The 22,265-nt window shown below is 23.8% G+C and overlaps 6 protein-coding genes across 6 annotated transcripts; 3 read left to right on the forward strand and 3 right to left on the reverse strand. All coding sequences in view use genetic code 6, as the record gives it.

Annotated features, from left to right (window-relative positions):
- Positions 1–178: 178 nt before the first annotated feature.
- TTHERM_00196420 (formin-like 2 domain protein) lies at positions 179–6,938 on the reverse strand (the record flags this gene model as incomplete). The annotated part of the gene is made up of 18 exons (XM_001017296.2): positions 179–267; positions 315–1,923; positions 1,973–1,999; positions 2,061–2,096; positions 2,151–2,174; positions 2,226–2,252; positions 4,165–4,191; positions 4,251–4,277; positions 4,336–4,362; positions 4,427–4,453; positions 4,504–4,530; positions 4,598–4,627; positions 4,765–4,788; positions 4,839–4,859; positions 4,915–5,165; positions 5,215–5,730; positions 5,786–5,921; positions 6,033–6,938. 18 exons carry the CDS (start codon positions 6,936–6,938, stop codon positions 179–181), a joined length of 3,831 nt encoding a protein of 1,276 aa, XP_001017296.2.
- A 1,674-nt stretch (positions 6,939–8,612) lies between these two features.
- Positions 8,613–10,512, forward strand: TTHERM_00196430 (hypothetical protein; the record flags this gene model as incomplete). Its single annotated transcript, XM_001017297.2, has 2 exons — positions 8,613–9,050; positions 9,229–10,512. 2 exons carry the CDS (start codon positions 8,613–8,615, stop codon positions 10,510–10,512), a joined length of 1,722 nt encoding a protein of 573 aa, XP_001017297.2.
- Positions 10,513–11,061: 549 nt separating this feature from the next.
- Positions 11,062–13,511, reverse strand: TTHERM_00196440 (hypothetical protein; the record flags this gene model as incomplete). The annotated part of the gene is made up of 2 exons (XM_001017298.2): positions 13,098–13,511; positions 11,062–12,948 (listed from the first exon to the last, which is right to left on the reverse strand). Exons 1-2 carry the CDS (start codon positions 13,323–13,325, stop codon positions 11,062–11,064), a joined length of 2,115 nt encoding a protein of 704 aa, XP_001017298.1. The 5' UTR covers positions 13,326–13,511.
- A 504-nt stretch (positions 13,512–14,015) lies between these two features.
- TTHERM_00196450 (hypothetical protein) lies at positions 14,016–15,968 on the reverse strand (the record flags this gene model as incomplete). Its single annotated transcript, XM_001017299.3, has 1 exon — positions 14,016–15,968. Exon 1 carries the CDS (start codon positions 15,876–15,878, stop codon positions 14,016–14,018), a length of 1,863 nt encoding a protein of 620 aa, XP_001017299.1. The 5' UTR covers positions 15,879–15,968.
- A 1,065-nt stretch (positions 15,969–17,033) lies between these two features.
- On the forward strand, positions 17,034–18,620 carry TTHERM_00196460 (WD40 domain protein; the record flags this gene model as incomplete). Its single annotated transcript, XM_001017300.2, has 8 exons — positions 17,034–17,140; positions 17,213–17,328; positions 17,408–17,449; positions 17,538–17,562; positions 17,627–17,754; positions 17,823–17,926; positions 17,993–18,369; positions 18,419–18,620. 8 exons carry the CDS (start codon positions 17,034–17,036, stop codon positions 18,618–18,620), a joined length of 1,101 nt encoding a protein of 366 aa, XP_001017300.2.
- A 730-nt stretch (positions 18,621–19,350) lies between these two features.
- TTHERM_00196470 (hypothetical protein) lies at positions 19,351–21,895 on the forward strand (the record flags this gene model as incomplete). Its single annotated transcript, XM_001017301.3, has 10 exons — positions 19,351–19,796; positions 19,854–20,086; positions 20,138–20,240; positions 20,284–20,428; positions 20,484–20,687; positions 20,750–20,990; positions 21,041–21,102; positions 21,165–21,370; positions 21,425–21,718; positions 21,781–21,895. The coding sequence occupies exons 1-10, from the start codon at positions 19,450–19,452 to the stop codon at positions 21,893–21,895; spliced, it is 1,950 nt and encodes a 649-aa protein (XP_001017301.2). The 5' UTR covers positions 19,351–19,449.
- Positions 21,896–22,265: the final 370 nt, after the last annotated feature.

A 22,265-nucleotide genomic window follows, 5' to 3' on the forward strand; every position in this document is an offset into this window, starting at 1 on the left:
TTAAAATAGAAAAAATATTTTAATTCAAAAAAACAATACATTTAGTTAAATAATTTAAATTTGAACAAAAAAATAACACAAAAAAAATACAAAAAATATTAAAATTAAATATGTTTTCTTCATTTATAAAATTTTTCCATAATCGGTAACAATTTGTTTGTAATCTTCTTCATTTATTTCATTTATTTAAGAAACCGATCTTAGAGATAGCAGATTGTAAATCTTCTCCTCCTTCTCCTCCACTTTGTTAAATTCCTGATTATTTTTCTAAGTAAAAAGTTTAATTAATTTAAAAAAAAAATATTTAAATTTACTCATTTTCATTTCCTTAAGAAGGCCTAACATATCTGACTTATTTTTGGTCATTAACATACTCTCTCTAACATTTTAATAGCATTTAGACATTCTGACATCGCCAGAATTAAGATTTTGCATACCAATAAATGTTCCTCTAACGTTTTCTAAATTTTCAACCTTTTGGTTAGCTTTTTAGCTAAGTTGACTTTTAAATCCCTTCATAATACTAGCTAAATTTTGTTGTGGATTAGAAACACTCTGTTCAGGAACTTAATTCTTTTATTGTACATTTGATGTGGAAGCCTTTAAGTCTGGTTTTGCTTGTTTTTAATCTACTTTTGAAGTTGAGGTCTTCAAATCTTCTTTAGCCTTTTTTTCCTCTTCCTTCTTTTTCTTTTCTTCCTCTTTTTTCTTTGCCTCTTCTATCTTCTGCTTATCTGCCTTTTCTTTCTTAATTTTTCTAAAAAGCTATCCAAACTTTTCAGCAAACTTTTCAGAAGGATCAGTTGGCTTTTCTCCATACAAGCTTGCAACTTACTTGTAAGTTTCATCTATAGTTTTAATTTCAACATCCATACTATTTATACGTTATTCGATAGCATCTACGCTTCCATCTAGTTTTGATTTGATATTGTCATTTGGAAGATCTGTCTGGGATTAAATAGCTTTTTGCATAAAGCGGAAATTTTTCTTTATTTCATTTAAATCTGCATTCAATTGTGATATAGGGAGCTACTCACAAAGATTTAAAGCTTCTTCATCTTCTAGAGATATGAGAGGATTGTATTTCTTTTCAAAAATATCTATTACATACATCATCAAAGTTGTTTTATTATCTTTCATTTTTAGTTCACTTATTTTAATCAAAGAATCAAATTTAAAGCCCCAGGCTCCACCTCTTGCTGATTCTCCATTTAAATAGTTACCAAAAGCTAAAACATACTCAAGCATTTCAGGTATTAATTTGTTATCTTTCAAATAGAAAATACCTCTTCTTAATTTTTAAACTTTTGGCTCTAAATCTAAGAACATTTCTTCGTGAGTTTTAAGGAAAATTAAACCTCTGATACGATCACCAAATCCTTTTACTTTTTTTACTTCGTAAATAAACTTTTCAGGGTTAGCTAAATCCTCAGGTTTACCTCCACCTTCAATATAACCTGTAACTAGGTCTACTTCTTCTTGCTTAGGACAAATGTTGTTAAGAGATTGAAGATTATTAAGAGTTAAAATTTTTTCATCACAGCTAACTAAAGCATTGCTGATTAAATTTGAAGATATTTTTAGCTTTTACAAAACAATTTCATAAGTCTTTGTTCTATCACCATTAATCAAGCTAGTTTTTTGAATAATCATTGGTTTTGGTGGTGCTGTTGTGCTGCCTTAAGTGCTATTAGAGTTAGATCCATTTGGTTATGAAGAAGCTCCACCAACTTATTTGACAGGAGCAGTAGGCTTTTCAAATTAATCTTCTATAAATTTAATATCCAATTCAACTTTTTCATCATTTAATTTCTCCCATATAGTATTTTTAATATTATTAGCTGTTATTGTGTTCCACATAAAAGGTTTGAGAGGGACATTTGGCTTTTTCTTTTGTTTCTATAGAGGCTGCTAAGGCATCATCTAATCATAAAATTAAATTATAGTTGTAGTATAAAGGTAATTAATTTACCATAGGCATATTGAAAGAAGGCATCATCTTTGATATTTTAAAATAATTAATTAGCATTAAATGAAAACTTTGTTTATTTTTATTTTACTGGTGCTTAAGTTCCAATAAGAAATGGTGGTGGCATCTTTAATAGATAAAAAATTAATAAATTTGATGAGAATTTTCATTTAAAAATTACAGGTGCTCCTCCTAAATTAATTGCCTTTTTTATAATTAATAAATTAATAATATATGTAAAGAAAAAAAAAATTACAGGTGATTATCCAAAAGGTGGTGGTGGCTATTAAATAAAAAATTATATTGTTCAAAAAAATAATACATTTTTTCTAAATATATTTATTACTGGTGGAATACCTCCAATTGATGGTGCCTGTTTTAGAAAGTAAATAAATCTTTTATTTCTAATTAAAAATAATTTACAGATGGAATACCTCCGAAAGGTGGTGGCTGTGAGATTAAAATATAAAAATTAATAAAAATAAAACATTTTTATTTAATTTACAGGTGGAGGTGGGATACCTCCAAACGATGGAGCCTAATTTTAAAGAGAAATAGAATTATTTATTTTTTGGAAATGAAAAAGTTAGTTTACAGGTGGAATACCGCCTAGAGGTGGTGGCTAAGAAATAAAAATAATAATTTCAAAACAAAAAATATAATATTTTGAGGTAATTTATTTACTGGTGGAATACCTCCAATAGATGGAGCCTTTTATTTATTTAAATTGGAAAAATAAAATAAAATTGATGATTTTATTTCAATTTATAAAATTAATTTACTTGTGGAATTCCTCCAAAAGGTGGTGGCTAAAATTATATTTTTAAGTTAAATATAACAAAAATAAATTTAAAATGTTTACTGGTGGGATGCCTCCAATAGAAGGAGCCTTTTTAAAATAAAGAAAATATCATATAAAATATTTTTAAAAATTATTTATTTTTATTTTACAGGTGGAATACCTCCAAAGGATGGTGCCTTTTTTCATAATTTTTAATAATTATTATTATTTTATTTTTTTAAACAAGATTTACAGGTGGAATGCCTCCAATAGGTGGTGCCTAGATTAGTAAGTAAAAATAAAAATAAATAAACTATATTTATTAATTTATTTACAGGTGGAATGCCTCCGATTTATGGTGCCTTTTTTCATATTTTAATAATAATTATTAATTACTTTTTTAATTTTTTTAAACAATATTTACAGGTGGAATGCCTCCAATAGGTGGTGCCTATAATAGAAAGTAAAAATAAAAATGTTTAAATAATCTAATTTATTAATTTATTTACAGGTGGAATGCCTCCGATTTGAGGTGCCTTTTTTCATAATTTTTAATAATTATTATTATTATTTAATTTTTTAATTTTTTTAAACAAGATTTACAGGTGGAATGCCTCCAATAGGTGGTGCCTAGAATAGAAAGTAAAGATAAAAATAAAAATGTTTAAATAAACTATATTTATTAATTTATTTACAGGTGGAATGCCTCCGATTTGTGGTGCCTTTTTAAATAATAAGAAAATATTTAATTTAATGAAAATGTTAAATTTATTTAATTTACAGGTGGAATACCTCCAATAGGTGGAGCCTAAAGGAAAAAATAAAAAGGTCAAAAAGAAGATAATAATTCTCAAACAATCTATTTACTGGTGGAATGCCTCCAATTTGTGGTGCCTATTTTAAATAAATAAGTACATAAATACTATATATTATTATTAACAAGTAAATAAGTATGTAAGTAAGTAAGTTGTTTATTTACTGGTGGGATGCCTCCAATTTGTGGTGCCTTTTAATATAAATAAATATAATTAATTATATTTTTTATAAATATTTATTTGAAGTTAAACTTACAGGTGGAATACCTCCGATTGGTGGTGCCTTAATAAAATAAATAAAAAATATTTATATATGTTTTAAATTTTCTATAAATTTTATTTACTGGTGGAATGCCTCCTATTTATGGTGCCTTTTTTAAAATAAATTAATATTTTTATTGGGTTTTTATGTATATATCAAATTACTGGTGGAATACCTCCAATAGGTGGTGGCTAAAATAAAATATACAGTTAAAAAATTTAATGATTGTATAAAATATTTATTTATTTACTGGTGGAATGCCTCCAAATTATGGTGCCTTTATTTTTATTAAAATAGTAATAATGAATAAATTGATAAATAAAACAAATTTAATTACTGGTGGAATACCTCCAATTGGTGGTGCCTATAATTTTTAAACAAACAATAAAAATTATTTAGATTTAAAAATATTTATTTATTTACAGGTGGAATTCCTCCTATTTATGGTGCCTTTTAAATGAAATAATAAATTGAATATTTAAAAATCAACTATTATTTTAAATTTTACTGGTGGTATACCGAAAATAGGTGGTGCCTATTGAATTAAATACAAATAAATCATAAATATATAAAAAATAATTTAAATTTTTATTAATTACAGTTGGAATATCTCCCAAAGTTGGTGCCTTTTTTATTAACAAAAATTAGATATTTAGATTGCTTAAATTTTGCTTACTTATGGTACACTTCCTAAAATAGGAGCCTTTATATCAAAATTAAAAAGTATTTAATAAAATAATTGCTACTTATTTGTTTAATTATTTAATTACAGGTGGAATGCCTCCTCCGATAGATGGAGCCTTTATTTTTAACAAAATTATTTTAATTTAAAATTGTTTGATTATCAAAATTTAATTCATTTATTTTAAGGATTATTTTTTCTGGAAAATAATTTTTTTTATTGAATAAAAATGAAGTTTTTTTTTTAGTTGATTACTTGTGGGATACCTAACTAAGGTGCCTATTTTTAAATAAAATAATCTATTAAGTTTTCTTTAAGCTATAAATTACTGAGGGTATGTTTGATGATTCCTTTTAAATTAATAATTATCTTAAAAATTTTTAATAAAATAGAAAATTAAAATACCTAATTATTAACTATTTAAGCTTTAAGCTAGTTAATTTCCTTTAAGAGAGTTTATATCTAGCTTTCCATTTCTTTTGTTTGGTTTTTGAGGTCTATAAATTTAGCTGATATATCATCTTTTTGCTACAAGATACCAGATATTTCAGAATCCTTTATTCTATTTTATTCCTCCAACTAATTGATTTGTTTAATTAGACTCTCCATATCTTTATTGCTCTCAACTAGAGCATTTAGTTCCTTTTCGCTTATAACTGTTTGGATAAAATTTAAGAAACTAATTTATTTATTTTTTTATTTTACCTCCTTGAGGTGAAGCGAATATCTTAGATAGTGCTTTATCTAAGTTAATAAATACTTTTTTAACTTTATCTTAATCACTTGGAAGCAATAAAAGCTTTTGTAAAGATCCAGTTAGCTAATCGTAGCAATCATTTTCAAATGCCTTTTTTTTAAGCTTTTCAATTAAACTTTCAAATGTAATTTCATAGTTTTAAGGTTTAACAAAAACAGAATCAACAGGATCTAAGATTGTTTTTTCACTATCATCCAAATTGAAAGTCAAAAAAAGTTGCATTTAATTCTTTATGCCCTAGATATGTAACTAGAATATTTTAGTATCTCCTTCGTTTAAAGTGCAGGAAAGTAAGAGCAAGCGGTCAACTTCCTCATCTACCTCATCGTCTTCTTATTTTTCCTCTTCAAAATTCTCGAGTTTATCTGCTAAAGAATTATAATCTACTGTTTCAGCTTCTTCTGACTCTTCTTTTATGATATCTTCTTGTTCATTTTTTTTACTGAGAAGCATCATCTTTAGGTCTATAAAAAATGTATCAATTTAAAAAGAAAAATGTAATATTTAAAGTCAGTTTACTGCTATTATTTTAATCTATGTGACCATCTTCAAAATAATTTTATTCTTAAATTTAATTTTTCAAGGCATTTAAATAAGCTTATTATGTACAATCTTTGATTTTGTACTTTCCTAACTTGATTCTTGTAAGGATGATCTATTTTATATAGAAATAATTTTAAGGACAAGATTTTTATGTGATTCTTTGGTAGCAAGTAATAATTAATTAATAATATTTTAACAAACATTTTATTGTAAAAGAAATTACCTCAAATATATTTTCAATATTAAGTTCTATAAATTCTTATCTAATGAGTTTAGCACGCTATTTGTTTGAAGGAAGTGATATGAAGCTAAACAAGAAATCAACTGTGTTCCTAATCAAAATAATGTTAGGAGAGTCTTTTAGGATGTCAATCAAAATTTAAAAACGAGAAGATAAACTGTTATTTATTTTATACTCGCTGAAACCACGACATACACTTTCTAAATCTTCATCGTTTCCAAGTAAAAATTATGAAGAAACATCAAACACATATGCTGTAACCATAGGATGGTAAGGGTTTATGCATGAAACAATAGTTTAAATACCATTAGGTACACGCTTCAAGTAATCAATACCTTAATCGAAAGTGGTAACCATGTAATGAATAAATTCAAATAGTTTTATTAGCAAATCATATTTTCCTGATTGTCTTGATTGTGTATTTTAATTACTGATTATATCGATCAATATTTGAGGTCCTCTATAATTCTTAAAGTCTTTCCAAAAGATTTCATCATTCTACTTTCTTTCTAATTCGATTTAGTCAAACAAATTGTTATATGCGTAAACGCTTTGTTCTTCAATGAGTCTTTCGAGTAACTTTTAAAGAGGAGTCTTAGTAATATTCTTTTATGATTTTCCTTCCATTATATCCTAATGTTTATTTAGAAGACGCCATTTATATTTCTTTGGAAGATTGTAAATTATTTATTTTTAATCTTCAGAAGCAATAAGCTTTGAAGCAAAATTTTCAAAGTCTTTTTGAAGAATTTTGTCTGAAGGTATTTTCTTTTGAAAACGATGTTTGTTTTTAAGACTCCCAAAAACTAATTCTATCTCATCAGGATAACCTTTGAACCTATATCTAATTTATTAATCTAGCTCAGGCTTTGCTGACTATTGACCCATAAGCTAATCTAGTTAGTAAATGTGAACTTTATTTTTTAGTTTGAATCCTCTTTTAAACCTAAATATGAATACTTGTATTCTAATGATAATTTTTTTGTTTATCAAATGTTTTATTTATTGAAGGAATATTGCTTTGATAGAATTTTAAAGCTTTTATTTTAAGGTTAATAATATTAAAGGTAGATTGATTGATTGCTTACTTTAATTTTTCAACTATAGTGCATATAGAAAAGATCTTAATTTCTAATAAGTTAATATTTTGAGGCAAATTTTTATTTAACAAATAATAACATTTTTACTTCATATTAAAACATAATTAAAATATCTTTCTCATTGCGTCTCCGTCAAATCAAAAAATGAATATTAGATGAATGAATTTTCTATAAATATTTGATCTAAAAACTTATTTAATAAAATGCATAAAATTATTTGCTAGATTTATAAAGTTTTCTAAAGATAATTAATTACTTATTTTTTTTACATTTCAAAGTTTAATAATAAATTAAGAGTAAAGTAATCCCATAATACTATCTCCTTTACCTAATATTGAAATTTTAAATAAAATTAAGATATTTATTTTGATATTTCTCAATATAAAAATAGAAATTGAAAATATAAATGGATATTTTATGATAAAAAATGGGTAAAAAATAGAAAAATATTGCAAAAAATTTATTTTTGAACAATAAATATTTAAAAAACAAATTATACAAAATAATAGAAAAATAAATGGTTTTTAAAATAATAGATAAGATTTTGTAAATGAATTAAATTATTATTTAATAATTAGCTACATTTTTTTATAAACTACTTTCAAAGAATAGTTTAATAATAATACTCTCTCAACAATTAATTTTAAAAAATTGTTTTAATTTAATTAAAAAATAGGAAAATTTTTGAAAGTTATAAAAAATTTTAAAAGTAAATAAATATTATTAAATAAATTTTAATTATTTAAAAAATGTAGTTTTACTCAATTAAATTTATAAATAATGCTAATATAAATTTTATATCAAAATTCAAATCTTTTTTAGTATTTTTATAAAAATTTTACATAATTTTTAGAATAAATAAGTGAATAAATTAATCTTTAAATTTGAAAAATTAAGTATTTAAGCACATAGAATATTTTATCATAATTTTATTGTTAAGAAATAATAATAAAATCAAAATAAAAAATAATTCAGAAATAATAATCTATTTCATTATTTAAAACTATTTAATATTTTATTAAAGTTAAAAATGTTTAAAGATATTTCATATATTTATTTCTGTTGAAATATTAATTAAACAAAAGCTAATTTTTATATTAAAAATTTGCGCGAAAATTTAATCATTATAAAATTTTTGATTTCAAAAAGTAAAAAAAATAAATTATATTAAGTATTTTTATTAATTTATTGAAAAAGTTGTTAAGGAAGAATTTAATCCTCAGTCAGATCATCTATAAACAAACATTCAAACTTATTTATAGGTGTATCTTAAAACATTTCATCTTATACTTAATCCAAAATGAATGCACTAAATTAACAATATTTTTTCTTTAAAAGTGAAATTTACCACCAAAAAATTAAAAAAAAATAAATTAAGAAATTTTAATAATTGAAATATTTAAGAAAATATAAACTTAGCAAGAAACAAAGCAACACTTTTAATAAATCTATCAAAATTAAAATGGAGGTATTACAAGGCAACTAAGAAAATTAGTCATATAAAGATGAAATCCAATACAATAATAATAGCAATGATGATAATTAGGCTGAAAGCTAGTTGAATAATGAAATATTTAGCAAGAAGAAAAATCTTTTTAGAGTAGAAATTAGAAACAAAAAGACAAGGACTCTTTTGTAAGCTAAAAGAAATATGTCTTTGAATGGAAACTTACTTCAAGATTATGAAGTTTTACCTCCTTTTTACCCTTAAATGATAGAGCAAACGATACATGAGTTTAATTAATAAAACCCTAATCTCTCGTTGATTCAATAGAATTTAAGAGTGATCAGGAAAGAAATAGATTAGAATCGCGAGAATACTTTGCTAATGATTAAGAACTCCTAATTATTTATGAAGTTGGTTTAAATGATAACATGGGGTAGAAAACAACCTTCATTGGTATTTTATTTAGTTTCAATTTAATAGTATAAAACCTCATTAATTATTTTTAATTTTTATCAATACTGATTAATAGAATGCTCATTTATTAATTAGTGTTTGTTTGTCAATGCTCTTTTAATTGACAGAAAGAAAAATTTCAAAAATATTAAAAAAATTGTTTTATTTATTTGAATAGATGTTCGAAATTGCTTATGATTTGGTTATTAATGTCACTAGCTTTTGTGATTGTAGTGATGTTGTAGATTAAATAGTTGATATACTTATAAAAAGAGATGAAAATGGGTAAGAGATAAATGACTAAGAGAATAACTACCTCTTCTAGTAGCCTGATAAGAGAAAGTTTTATGTACTCAGTGTTATCGAAAATCATATTTAGAATGACGAGTATTTGAACATTAGAGAGTCTGCCATTTGGCTTTTATCAAATATAGCAGCAGAAAATACACAAAATGTTGTAAAATCTATCCTTTCAAAAGGAAAGTTGTTTTACATCTTAAAAGAAAATATTGAATTAAAAAATCATACAAAAGATATGCTTGAGTCAATAGTTAATTTACTTTCTAACCTCTCTATGAAAAAAGAGTACACTACTTATATAGATTTTGTTGATGCTCCTGAGTTGATTCTCTCTATATTTCCTTTAGTTATTAATTAGGAAATTGTAAACACCACTTTGATGAGCGCTCTAAAAAAGATAGTTTTTAAAGCAGATGATGATGAAGTTCATTAAATAATTAATTACTACTATGATCTTATTCTACAAATGGTAAATTTTGTGCAAGGTTGTAATTTATAGATTAAATCTCACTGCGATTGCTGCTCCTATATTCTTGAAATATTTGATTATCTCTGTGATTTCTATGAATCCCTCACTAATTAGGTTGTTGGTATGGGTATTTTTGATCCTATTGCTCACCTATTAAATTAAAATATCCCTATTGAACTGCAAAGCATATGCTTAGATCTCCTTACTACTATATTTTCCAAGCATTCTCACCAAATTAATGATCGCTTTATTTTCGAGGAGTAGTTTAACTAAAATCAATATTTAACCAAAATAATTATAAATTTAGCTTCTAGTTATCATTCAGATATTAAGAATTCTGCTCTAAGCTGTTTAAGCAGCTTACTTGCAGGTTGTAATCAAGATCAATGTGAGGCTATATTTGATAGCAACTTAATGAAGATTTTCTTAGATTCTATGTAATAGGAAAGCGTCAAATAAGACACCATCACTGAAATACTTAATGGATTAATTAACCTAATTTTTATTGGAAATTTGAATCATTCAATAGAATAAAATCCTTATAGCATCGTTTTTATGGATTTATAAGGTGATGCAATACTAGACAATATCTAAGAAAGACTTTCAAATGAAGGCTATAGCTCATCAGAAAAGCTTTTAAGATATATTACTGAAGGAAATGTTGATGACGAAGAAGATAATGAAGGGTAATGAACATTTATTTAGTTTTACATCAAAAATGTAAAGACATTTCTGAATGTAAATGTAAAAAAAGAAAAACAAAATATTATTTATTGATAAATAATAAAATTAAATTTTTAAATTAGCTTTTATATGAATTATTTATCTATGTAAATTATTAAAATTTTAAAGTATTTGATAATTTAATTATCATTATAAACCTTTTACTACTTGACAAGCAAAAACAAGTAAATAAATACTCCATAAAATATATAAAAATAAATTTTTTTAAATGCAGAAAAATACATATTATATAAAAAGAAAAATACTGCTTTAATTAATACAAGTTAGTTTTTTAGTTTATTTCAAATGAATGAATGAATGAATGATAAATCCTTAATTAATTAAAATATAAATTAGTTGTTATTGGAAAAAATATTAATCATCTATTTTTAAAATATTGTTTTATTGTTGTTTATTTGCTTTTTTGGTTATTTGGTTATTTGTTTTTTTGTTTGTTTGTTTACAAACTTTTTCAAATTAGTGTAAAATAAATATTTTAATTTCTTTTAAAATAAATTTTCAATTGCTTAAAGCTTATCCAAGAGTCAGTAATTTGAAAAAGCTTGGGATATTTTCGTTTTAGGGGTTATCATTATTTTCGTTAGTAGAGTTATTTGATAAATGTGAGTAATTTGTTTAAACCAATCCAACTTAGTATTTGTTCTAAGAATTAGAATCTTATTAGTTAGTGCTTTTTGAAGATACTTTGTCTGCATAAAGCTATTTCATTAATTAAGTTTCGCTTTTGATTTCTCTATTTTCTTTCTCAAGTTCTATGTAGTTTTTAAGTATTTCTTTGTGTTAGTTACGCAATTGAGTATATTTTATTTTATACTTATTGTATGCCGAAGATGAGGAAGAACCTTATGAAGAGGGATTTTATTATTGCTTATTTGTAGACTGTGAGTTTAAAGCAATACTTTGACCACACATAGAACAAGATGAGCAGTTTGTTGGGTTAGATTAGTTATTACTGCAATTGAATGGTGAAGAGTCTTGTTATTCAGACTTTTATTAACGCACACTGCGTTAAAACTCATCTACGCTGGAAGTTAAGTTGGAACTATTACCTAAATTGTTAAGGAGTAAATTTTTATCAGCAGAGTTACCACAATAGCTCATATTTATAGAAGTGTTATTAAAACTATTTATTCTGCGAATTTTAGAGTTCTCTAGTGAGATATCTCTATTAATATTTTCTTATTTTTCTAAATTTTCTGAAAGCTTCTTAGTTTCTTTTTCTAAAGTAGCTATGCGCACTAAATATTTTATTTCTCTGTTTTTGAACTATTCAATTTCCATTTTTAAGCGCTTGATTTCTTCGCTTTGCTGTGCTTTAGAAGAGGATGATGTTGATGTATTTAATCTGGTAGCAGAAGGGTTAGCCTAGCTGGAAGATTAGTTCAAGGGTGAAAGGCCATTTATTTTTCCACTTGTATTTAATGCAAACTGATAGCTATTTTCTTATATATAAGGTTGTTAACGAGCTGAAGTCTTTGAGTGGCTACGACATGAAGTATTTAAAAATTTACTTGAGCTATTACAAGATGAGTTTTAATTATTTTAATTTGTGCTGCCTTGCACTAAGCTGCTGCTGTTATTAATATTATTGCAATTGATCGTATCTTACCCTTTCCTTGGTGTTTGATTTGGTATCATATTGACTTTCCATGAAGAATTAAGTATATTTTGATAAAGGGTTTTTTGATTAGGAGATTAAGAAATAGAAGTGTTATTATTGTTATTTTATTAATGCTAAATCTGATAAAATACATTTTAACTATTCAAACTATTCGTTAAATTTACATTAATATTGCTGTTATTGTTTATTTAATTATTGGAAATTTGTGAGTTTGTCCCAGCTAAAATAGAGTTATTATTGTTGCTGCTACCAGATGGGATTTTGTATTGATTTATAGCTGATGAAGAACCACTATGCTTATGCATAGATATGCCAATATTTTCTTTAGTATTACTGAGAATTGAATTTTAGTTCAAATATTTTTATGAAGAATTTGAAGCTGATTAGATTGGCTATTGTTTTATCCCAGAGGAGTTGCTTGTGTTGCTGTTATTATTCTATTGGACACCACTTAACTTTGAATTAGAGTTTAGATTTTAAGTAAAGTTCTAATTTAAAGAAGTGGTATGGCTTGTCTTTGTTCCTCCACTCTCCATGATATACATTGAGATATTTTCCTTCTTTTTTTATGGAGTTGCACTAAAGTTAGAATTACTACGCAAAATCTAACTGGCTTTAATATTGCTAGATGATGAGTTATTACATGCAGAAGAGTTTTAAGGATTTGCGTTGTTTAAAATGCTTGTGCTTATTGATGATGATGTATTTCTATTTTCTGAGCTATTCCTTACAGCACGTAGCTACTGTTAGTAGATAGTTGAAGACTTTTAATTAATGCAAAATTTTGATTAACTAAGTGAAAAAATTAAAAGCAATATGGCCAATTATTGTAAAATGTAAATATAAATATCTCTATTAAATAAAAAAATAAGCTGTGCTTGCTAATTGATTAAATTAAAAAATATTCAATTACTTGAGAATTTTGCTGATTCATTGAAAGCTGAGCTAAGTTTCCAGCTCCTTCGTTGTAGTTGCTACTACTAATAGATGATTATTGATGCATGTTATTACCAAAAAAGTTAACTGAGTTAGCCAAATTTGATGAAGATGTATCCCTTTATGTTTTACTGCCAGAAGAACGAGAAGCAGTATGATTTTTTCTAAAAGGACTTTGAGAGTCTATTAGAACCTTACTTGACATATTGGTTAGGTGAATTTAGATTATTGATAAATATATAGATAGATATATAGCAGTTTGCTTGTGTTTTGATACTTATTATTAATTATATTTGTTTTTTTTCAACTTACTCTTGTGATATTTGTTAAAGTAAATTTCTTTCAAAAGAATTTGATTGATATTTTAACAATTTCTTGAAGATTGAATTAATCTGATTGTTAGAGTTTAATTTATCTTTATATTTTATTTCTTGAACAATACATAATTATTTGTTTCATATTTTAACAAGACCATTAAATTAGCATTGTTATTTATTATTTATATGCTTGTTTTTTTGTGCGATTGGTTGGTTGGTTGATTTATTTATATATTTGCAAAAACAGAAATATTTTCATGTAAAAAGTAATCAATCAATCATAAACATCCATATTGTTAATTTAAATTAAAAGTAATTTTTAATATTTTATTAGTAAATTGAAAAATAATACTTTAACACTTTGAACTATTTTTTTTAAAGAAAGATTTTTTTAATTTTTTTAATAAAAGTTAGCAAATAAAAAATTAATGAATCAACAAATAAATAAAATAAATATTTTAATAAAGAAATTTTTAAAAATTATTTATTGTTTTAAAATATTAAACAACCAAACAAATAAGATATTATTCTTATAATTACAGTTTTTATTTATAAAATGAATCAATAAATGATAAATATCAAAAAGCGAAACTAAAATTGGCGAATATACTTCCTTTTGTGCCGTCTCCCAAATCCATTTTTCTAAACTACTAAAAATCTTATTGTTATAAAATATACTCGCACTTCCTGAAATTGCTAACGTCTTCCTCATATTCAAATTTAACTTCATCCTATTGTTTTTAATTATTATTCTACTATTCTTATTCACCTACGAATTTCACATCACTTTTTGTTTCTTATGGGCCAACATAAAAAGGACAGATAATCTTAAAATTTGGGAAATTTTCATCAGTCTCAAATCTGTTTTAATCTTTTTCCAATATTTTCTTTTCTAGGTATGCTCTCATTGATTCTAAACAGACTTCATGCCCACAACCCAATTTAAACTTTTTATTAGAACATTTATCATTGGTAAAACTATCATAAGAATGATCAAAGTGGCATATAGGGTAAATATATTTCTTTTATTATGGAACAACCTATTAATTCATTTATTATTATTATTTAGGTTGTTAGTAATTAGTAATTTATTACTATTATTAAGCTTGAGCTTAACCATTATTATTTATATTTCTCATTTGCTACTATTGGTTTTAACCCATGCCCATGTTATTAATACCATTGTTGAATGGTCCATTATTATTTTATGCATTTATTTGATTTGGGATATTTGGCTGGTTTTGATTTGCCATATTATTTCCTACTCCAAACTAATTAATTTATCTTTAGTTATTCGCCATTCCTTAACCAATTTAATGTGCTATTTAATTACTATTTTGATTCTATACATTATTTAACTAACCTTGAGGGACTTGAGATGGTTAATTAAAATTATTAGGTTATCTATTTGGTATATTGTTATTATCTTATACAATGGGCTTTACATTCTAATTGTTTTGAGCTATATTAGGATTAAAATTCGGATTCATAGGTAATTATGGTGGTTAAATATTGTGATTCAGATTATTAGGTTAGTTATTTTGAGGGTTAGTATTAATTTGATTATTAGTTGTTCCTTGAGGTGTGGTTAAAATTTGTTTATTTTATCCATTAGCAGTATTTTGTTGGTTATTTGTATTTGCATTGTTTTGAAAGGTAGGATAATTCCCTAAACTAGTATTCTGTTGTGGCATGTTGTTAAAATTGGATTAATTTGTTTAATTTTGATTCATATTAGCAGGGGGCTACATTTGTTAATTATTTATATTTGGAGGCATAATTGTAGGATTATTATTTCCCCTAGGATTAAATTAAGTTTAATTATTATTTAGGCTATTACTCTACATTTATTATTATCCAACCAAATTCTAATTTGGAGGTACCATGTTATTTGGATTACCTATATTTGCAGGTAAGCCATTGCTTGCAGGATTTCCCATGGTTTATTATTAATTCATCCCAAATTGAACCTGAGGAGGCATTATCAAATTTTTAGGTAGCTACATACCAAACTACTAGTTTTAAGCAATATTATTGTTGTTGAATTATTAATTTTGAGTAGGAATATTATAGTTATTATTGATATTATTACTTTAATTATTAGGATTAACATTGCTCACCTCTTACTAGTTTGAAAATCTGTTTTAGTTAATGTTTTATTACATGGTCATATTATTAGGAAATCCCATTTGATTATTTCCATTTGGTTGATTCTGATTCATTGGTAATTACATGTTATTTTACATCCCAAATTAGTTTTACTGATTTCTGTTTTGGTTTTGGTTTTGAAGATTATTATTATTATTAAATCCCTAATTATTATTCTAGCCAAAGTTGTTAGGAGGTTAATTACCATTGAAGTTATTTTAAGGGGGCTAAACATTTGGTTAAGTAGGTTTCTAAAATTGAGATTAAAAGTTACCTTAGCCAAAAGGATTCATTTTTAAGCTTTCTTTTTATAACTTGATATGAAAATATTTTTAGTTAATAGTTTTGTGAACTTCTTTCTTTCCTAATATCTGAATGTTTTTCTTTATTATATTTAATTTATAAAAAATAAACAATATAGATTAGTTTTTGTTTTAACTAATTAGAATATTTAATTAAATATCCTCTTGTCTTCATAAAAATAAAAATCTTTTAATAAAAAAGGGGGAAAATCCATCCGTATCTAACTTATACCTCTGATTTTCATAATTTTATAAACGCTATTAACTTTAAAAAAAAAATATCTATTAATATACTATAAAAAATTTATTATAGATACATATTTCATAAAATTTTAAGATATTTGTCTAAAAATATTAATTAACACTTATTCAATCTATTTTTTAGAAATTATTGAATGTTATTTTATTTTATAAAATTTTGTTAAGATAGTGATTTTAAAGTAAAATCATCTTACAAACAAATATTTTTAATGTTTGAACAAAGGTAAATAAAAACCTTTAAAGTATTGTTTTTGTAAGCCCGTCTCAAAAAATTTATTAAGAGGAATAAAAAAGAAATCTAAAAAAAATTAAATTTCTAAAGTAGCTTTTTTCATATAAAAATAATGATTCATTTAATTTGAAAATAAGATAGTGATTGATTTCATATCAAATTAAATTTTAATTTATTTTAATATAAAATTATTATAGCAACTCCCTTAATAAATCAGATTTGTTGAACAAAACAATTTAGAATATAAATAATTTTTTAACATACATTTTAATTTCTATTAAATTTGTTTTCCATTCCTATTTATGAATCAATGCTAAATTAAGATTTTCTAATTATTTATTTGTTGCTTAATTTTTACCCATATTAGATATATCTTATTAGAATAAATGAAAAATTAATAAATATATAGCCAATTAAAATACCAAATTAATAAAAAATTTGTTTCATTCATTTTTTGTTATTCTTTAAGAAGAATATTTTATATATATATTTTACATACGAAAATAAGAAGCGAGATATCAATAATGCCATGCCTTTTATAAGTCTATAATTATACAAAAATTGTATTTAATCAAAATTTCAAAAATTAACAGTTTTTTAAAAATTTTGGTTCATAAATTAATTTATTATTAGGCAAGTAAGTAAATATAGAAATGAGTTAATAAAGCAGTACAAAAGTTCCATCATTAGTATTTAAAATGGAAGATCATAGCAAATAAAAACAAAAACCATAAAACTCAACTTTAGGTGGAAAACATGGGTAAATAAATAAATAAGAATTTTACTTATTGGTATTTAAGAAGAAAAATATTCGATTCTAAATATAAAATAGAGTAGTAAATTATAAAGACAGTGAAAAGAAACTAAGTTTATAAAGATAAATTTAAATAAAAGATGTTGATATTTTTTCTTTGAGATTTAGTTAAGATGATAAGCTTATAGCCGCTGGTAATTTATAATGGATTTTACAATATTTTATGTAGTTTTCGACTAGCACTAACATTTTAAAATCTCTTGTATTAATTAGGATGCGCAGATGGAAGCGTCAAAATTCTTAATGCAGAAAATGGTACAAAATTTTATTTTAAATTAGCTTAATTTAAATTTAATTTATAAAAATAATATTAATTTTAAACCTATTATTGCTTTAAAAATAGGTCAATAGCTAGGATCTTTATAGGGGTAAGTTAAAAGCATTTGTTTAACCATGTTGCAAAAATGATAAACACACTTAATTAAATAATAGAGCAATCCATATTCTCAATGCTCCAACAACAAGCGTCAGGTGGAAACCAAAACAGTAATAAAATGACCCATATTAGTTGCTATCTGTAAATTCAGATGGCTCTATTACTCACTGGGATGCTTTAGGATGTAAGTTTCTAAATTAGAATTTTATTATATAAAATAATTGTTTATTTTCTATATAACTAACTATATAGAGAAAGCAATCCATAGAATGATTGAAAATAAAGGACATAATATACTTTCATTAGATTATAATAATGATGGGTCTAAATTTGCAACAGCTGGAAAAGATTTTAGAGTTAGTTATTTTTATTTATATTTAATTATAATTTTATGAAAATATTATCTTATTGTTCCATAAAAGGTGAGAGTATACGATGATTAGACAAAGTAGTTATATATTGATTTTGAATAAGGAGATTGGAATATTCCTGGACACACAAATAGAATCTTTTCTTTAAAGTTCTTACAAGATTAGCCCGATATTCTTCTTAGCTGTGGATGGGATAGCAATATACATATTTGGGATTTAAGAGCAAAAAAGAGTGTTGCCCATTTTTATGGACCAAAAGTCAGTGGTGACAGCATAGATTACAAGAATAATTAAATACTTACTGGTTCTTATAGGAATGCTGATTAAATTTAGTTATGGGACTTCAACACAAGAAAACTTATAAAGAAGATAGATTGGGAACCTGGAATACAACTTGATAAAGCATATATTTATTCGATTTAGTTTAGGTAATATTGTAAATGTTTTTTAAATTAATTATTTAATATTTAACTGTAGTAAAAAAAATGATGAAACCATAACTGCAGCATGTAGTGGATTAAATGAAGTAAGAGTATTTGATTAAAAAGACAGAGTATGTGGCTGCATAAATGACATGAGTGATAGTATATACACTCTTGATTACTGCAATACCAAAGATGTTTTTGCATTTGCTGGAACTGAAAGCATTGTTTATTTAATGAATATAGAAAATGTATGATATTTATTCAAAATAATTCAAATCAAAAAATTCCATAAACATCTTCTCATGATAACCAATTAATCCTATATTTGATAGAGCTTTTCTAGCTTGAGAGTAATTAAAAAGAAAGAGATAAATTATCGAATTAAATTTTATTATAATTAATTAATTATTGGCATTTTATATTCCATTTTTCCAAATTAAAAAAAATTTATAGAGTATTTCAATTTTTAGGTTGTAAAATTTAATAAAATTAGCTTTATTTAAAATAGATTTTATACAAAATGTATTTTTATAATTTTATAGAAAATAAATAAATTTAATAGTATTTACTTTCAATAAAATAAGAAAATTGTTATGTTTTCTTATTTGTATAATTATTCAGTCTTTATTACACATTCATTTTAATTATTAGGTTTTTCAAGTTAAGTTTTATATATTAAATATTAAGAATAAGTTTCATTATATTTATCTCAGATATTTTATAAATAGCTAATATTCAAATACTTTTGTTGTTTAAGAGAAAAACAAAATTTTACAACAATTTCTGTAATTTTGACATTTTATTCCAGTGATAATTTTTTAAAACATTTAATTAGATTTTTGAAAATTTTAAATAATTTATTGTTAAGATATAGATTTTAAGAGATTTGTGAGTTATATATATTCTTTGGATGATATTTGTTTGTTTTTTTACTTATGAAATTTCAAATTTTGGTTTATTAATTAAACTGTAAAAGATAGAAGAGGATTTATAACATTTTAAAATATTGAAGTTATTGTTTTTAGTTATTAAATTAGTATTAATCAATTAATTAATTAATCAGCTGTTTATTTTTCAATCGATATGAGCGATTTAGAAGATATAGATGATTTTTATAATGAATCATTTGAAAATGATAAAAAAGTAAGGCCTCCTGCGGCTCCTCCAAAATAAAATGCAGTAGTCTCTTCAAATAATAAAAATAATAAAAACTCAAATTAACAAGATGATGAATATTTTGATGATTTTAATACAAAGCCATTAGATGAATCTATAAATGATGATCATGCAAAATAGAATAACCATGAAGAATATGATTCTTATGGAGATTAATAGAAGAATTAAAAAATTCCTATTATTCCAAAATAAAATTAGCAAAAACCTTAAGCTGAATAGCACTAACCAGTTGTTTAGGAACATAGAAAAAGCGAGTAACAAATATTATGATTTGCTTAATATTGAATATTTAAAATGATTTATTTCTATAGGCTTCCTTCATAAAATCAGTCCGCAAAAAAAAATGAAAATCAAATACCAACTACAAATTCAATTTAAAATTCAGTTATGACCAGCTAAAATAAGCAAACTTTGATTGAGAAAAATAAAAAGTTAAAATAAGATCTTAAAATGTTGGCTACTGAACTTGATAAAATATTAGTCAAAGAGAAAGAAAAAAGAGAACAAAGATACAGTCAGAAGGAGGAAGACGAAGAGCTAAAAGGTATAGTAATTAGAAAATAAGCACTTAAATAAATTTTAATTCTAAAAATAGATCGTAAACATAGAGTGTAAAAATAATTAGCTGAGATAAATAAATTGAAATAGAATATTACGAGGATAAAAAATCAATTATAAAATGTGTTTGAAAATAATAAGTAATTTAATTCTAAAAAATATAAATAATAATCTTTATTTTAGTGTAGTCTAAAAAGAAGATGAGTTGCTCTTTTTGAAGAAATAAATTGCTGAAGTTAAATCTGAGTATGATAGCTTGCAAAATATAAACGAAAAGTAGTAACAAGCTTTAAACGAATTAAAAGATAATGGACAGTATTCTTCTAATGTAAAAAATCATAACATATTATGATTCTACTACTATTAATAATTTTTTTATAAAGGTTGAAAAACTACGCTAAACTTTAGCCAAAGTCAAAGATGAATATAGAAAGTTGAATGATTAAGTATAAGATTAAGAAAAAGATTTAAGGAAATAACATGAAAACTTAGTAACAAAAGAAGATAATATCAGATAGCTAACAGAAAGAATAAATGAAAAAAAGAGATCTTAAAATAGTCATCAGTCTCAAGCTGGTGATGATGATGTAAATTAAATTAATAATTGGATAAATGTCTTTAAAGCAATTTATTTTTTTAAATAACAAAGGTTTATGAGAGAGACCTCCAAGATTTAGAGGAAAAAATTAAAGAACAAGAAAATAAAAAGAAGCAAATTGAAAAAAAATATTTGGAAAAGTAAAAATAAATTGAGAAAGAAAAGAGAGATCTTCAGCAAGAGCTTTCTAAGAAAATGACAATTTTAAAGAGCAAAGAAAAAGAAATAAAACTTAACTAAATCAAGCTTAAAGAAGTAGAAAAATATATAAGAAATATGAATGCAAAAGAGGGTAAAATTAAGAAATATTCAACAAAAATATTAAGGTTTTTATAATAAAAGATACTAAAAGTGTTGTTAGTGAAAGCCATATGGATATTATTAATAGAGACCATTCTAAAAATGTAACTTTTTTCTTTTAAATTAAGCCTATGATCTAAAGAATGATTAATTAAATATTTCTAAGGTAAAACAACTTAAACGCCCACCTATGCTGAATAAAAAACCAGGAGCTTCTGCTAACCCTAGAAAAGACGAAGGACAAATAAAGGTTGAGGATTAATAAAAGTAGTAGCCTTAAAAGAAATAGAATGAAGCTGATGATTAAGAAAGAGGTAGAAGAAAAGAAAGGACACCTGAAAGTAATTAAAAGTAATCTAATAAAAAGCAAAGGTAAAATATATTTGATATGAAGTATTTATTTATTTATTTATTTACTTTTGTTAGAGATTAATCCCCTGAATAGAATAACAACTAGTAACACAAATAAGAAAAATAATAAGATTATAAAAAACCTTCAGAATAAGAAGTAGATCTTGATGAATTAGAGTATGCAAACAACGACTTTGACGATTATAATAGCAGATAAAATACTGCTTAAGGGTAAAGAAAACCAGATTCAACAAAATAGATTAGTAATAATTAAATAAGTTAAAATCAAAATAAAAAAGATGATAGCTTTGATTTATAAAGTGAGTCCTAACCTTCAAAAAATAAATTTAAAGAGCTTGATGATGATAAGTAATTATTTTTAAATTAATAATCCATAAAAATAAATTTATTTTTATGATTTCAATAAAAAGTGCAAAGGATCAGGAAAATAATAATTAAATGAATTCAAAGGAAGAAAATATTGAAGAAAAAGTAGAAGAAAATGTATTTTCTAAGCCAGCTTTCATGCTAAAAAAGAAAAAATGAAGAAAATAGATTTATCATAGGCGATTATGGTTTTTAAAAAATTAGATTAAGAAAAAATAATAAAATATAAAAACAAACACATATCATATTTATTTCTTAAAAGAATAAAACGAAAAATTAAAGTTAAAATTATAGTATTATATTATTTAATAAGAAAGAACTAATTATGATACCAACATATTAATTAATCAATTTTATTTGTATTTATTCTTTAATATTATTTATAAATCTATCAATTAATTAATCAGTTAAAATCTATCACTTGTTAATTCACTTATTTTAATAGAGATGAAATATTACGTTATTCTTTAACGATAATATTTATTTTATATCATATTCCAATTATTTTATTTTATTTTATTTATTTAAA

Source organism: Tetrahymena thermophila (assembly GCF_000189635.1).
Source record: "Tetrahymena thermophila SB210 genomic scaffold scf_8254617, whole genome shotgun sequence".
NCBI lineage: Eukaryota > Ciliophora > Oligohymenophorea > Hymenostomatida > Tetrahymenidae > Tetrahymena > Tetrahymena thermophila.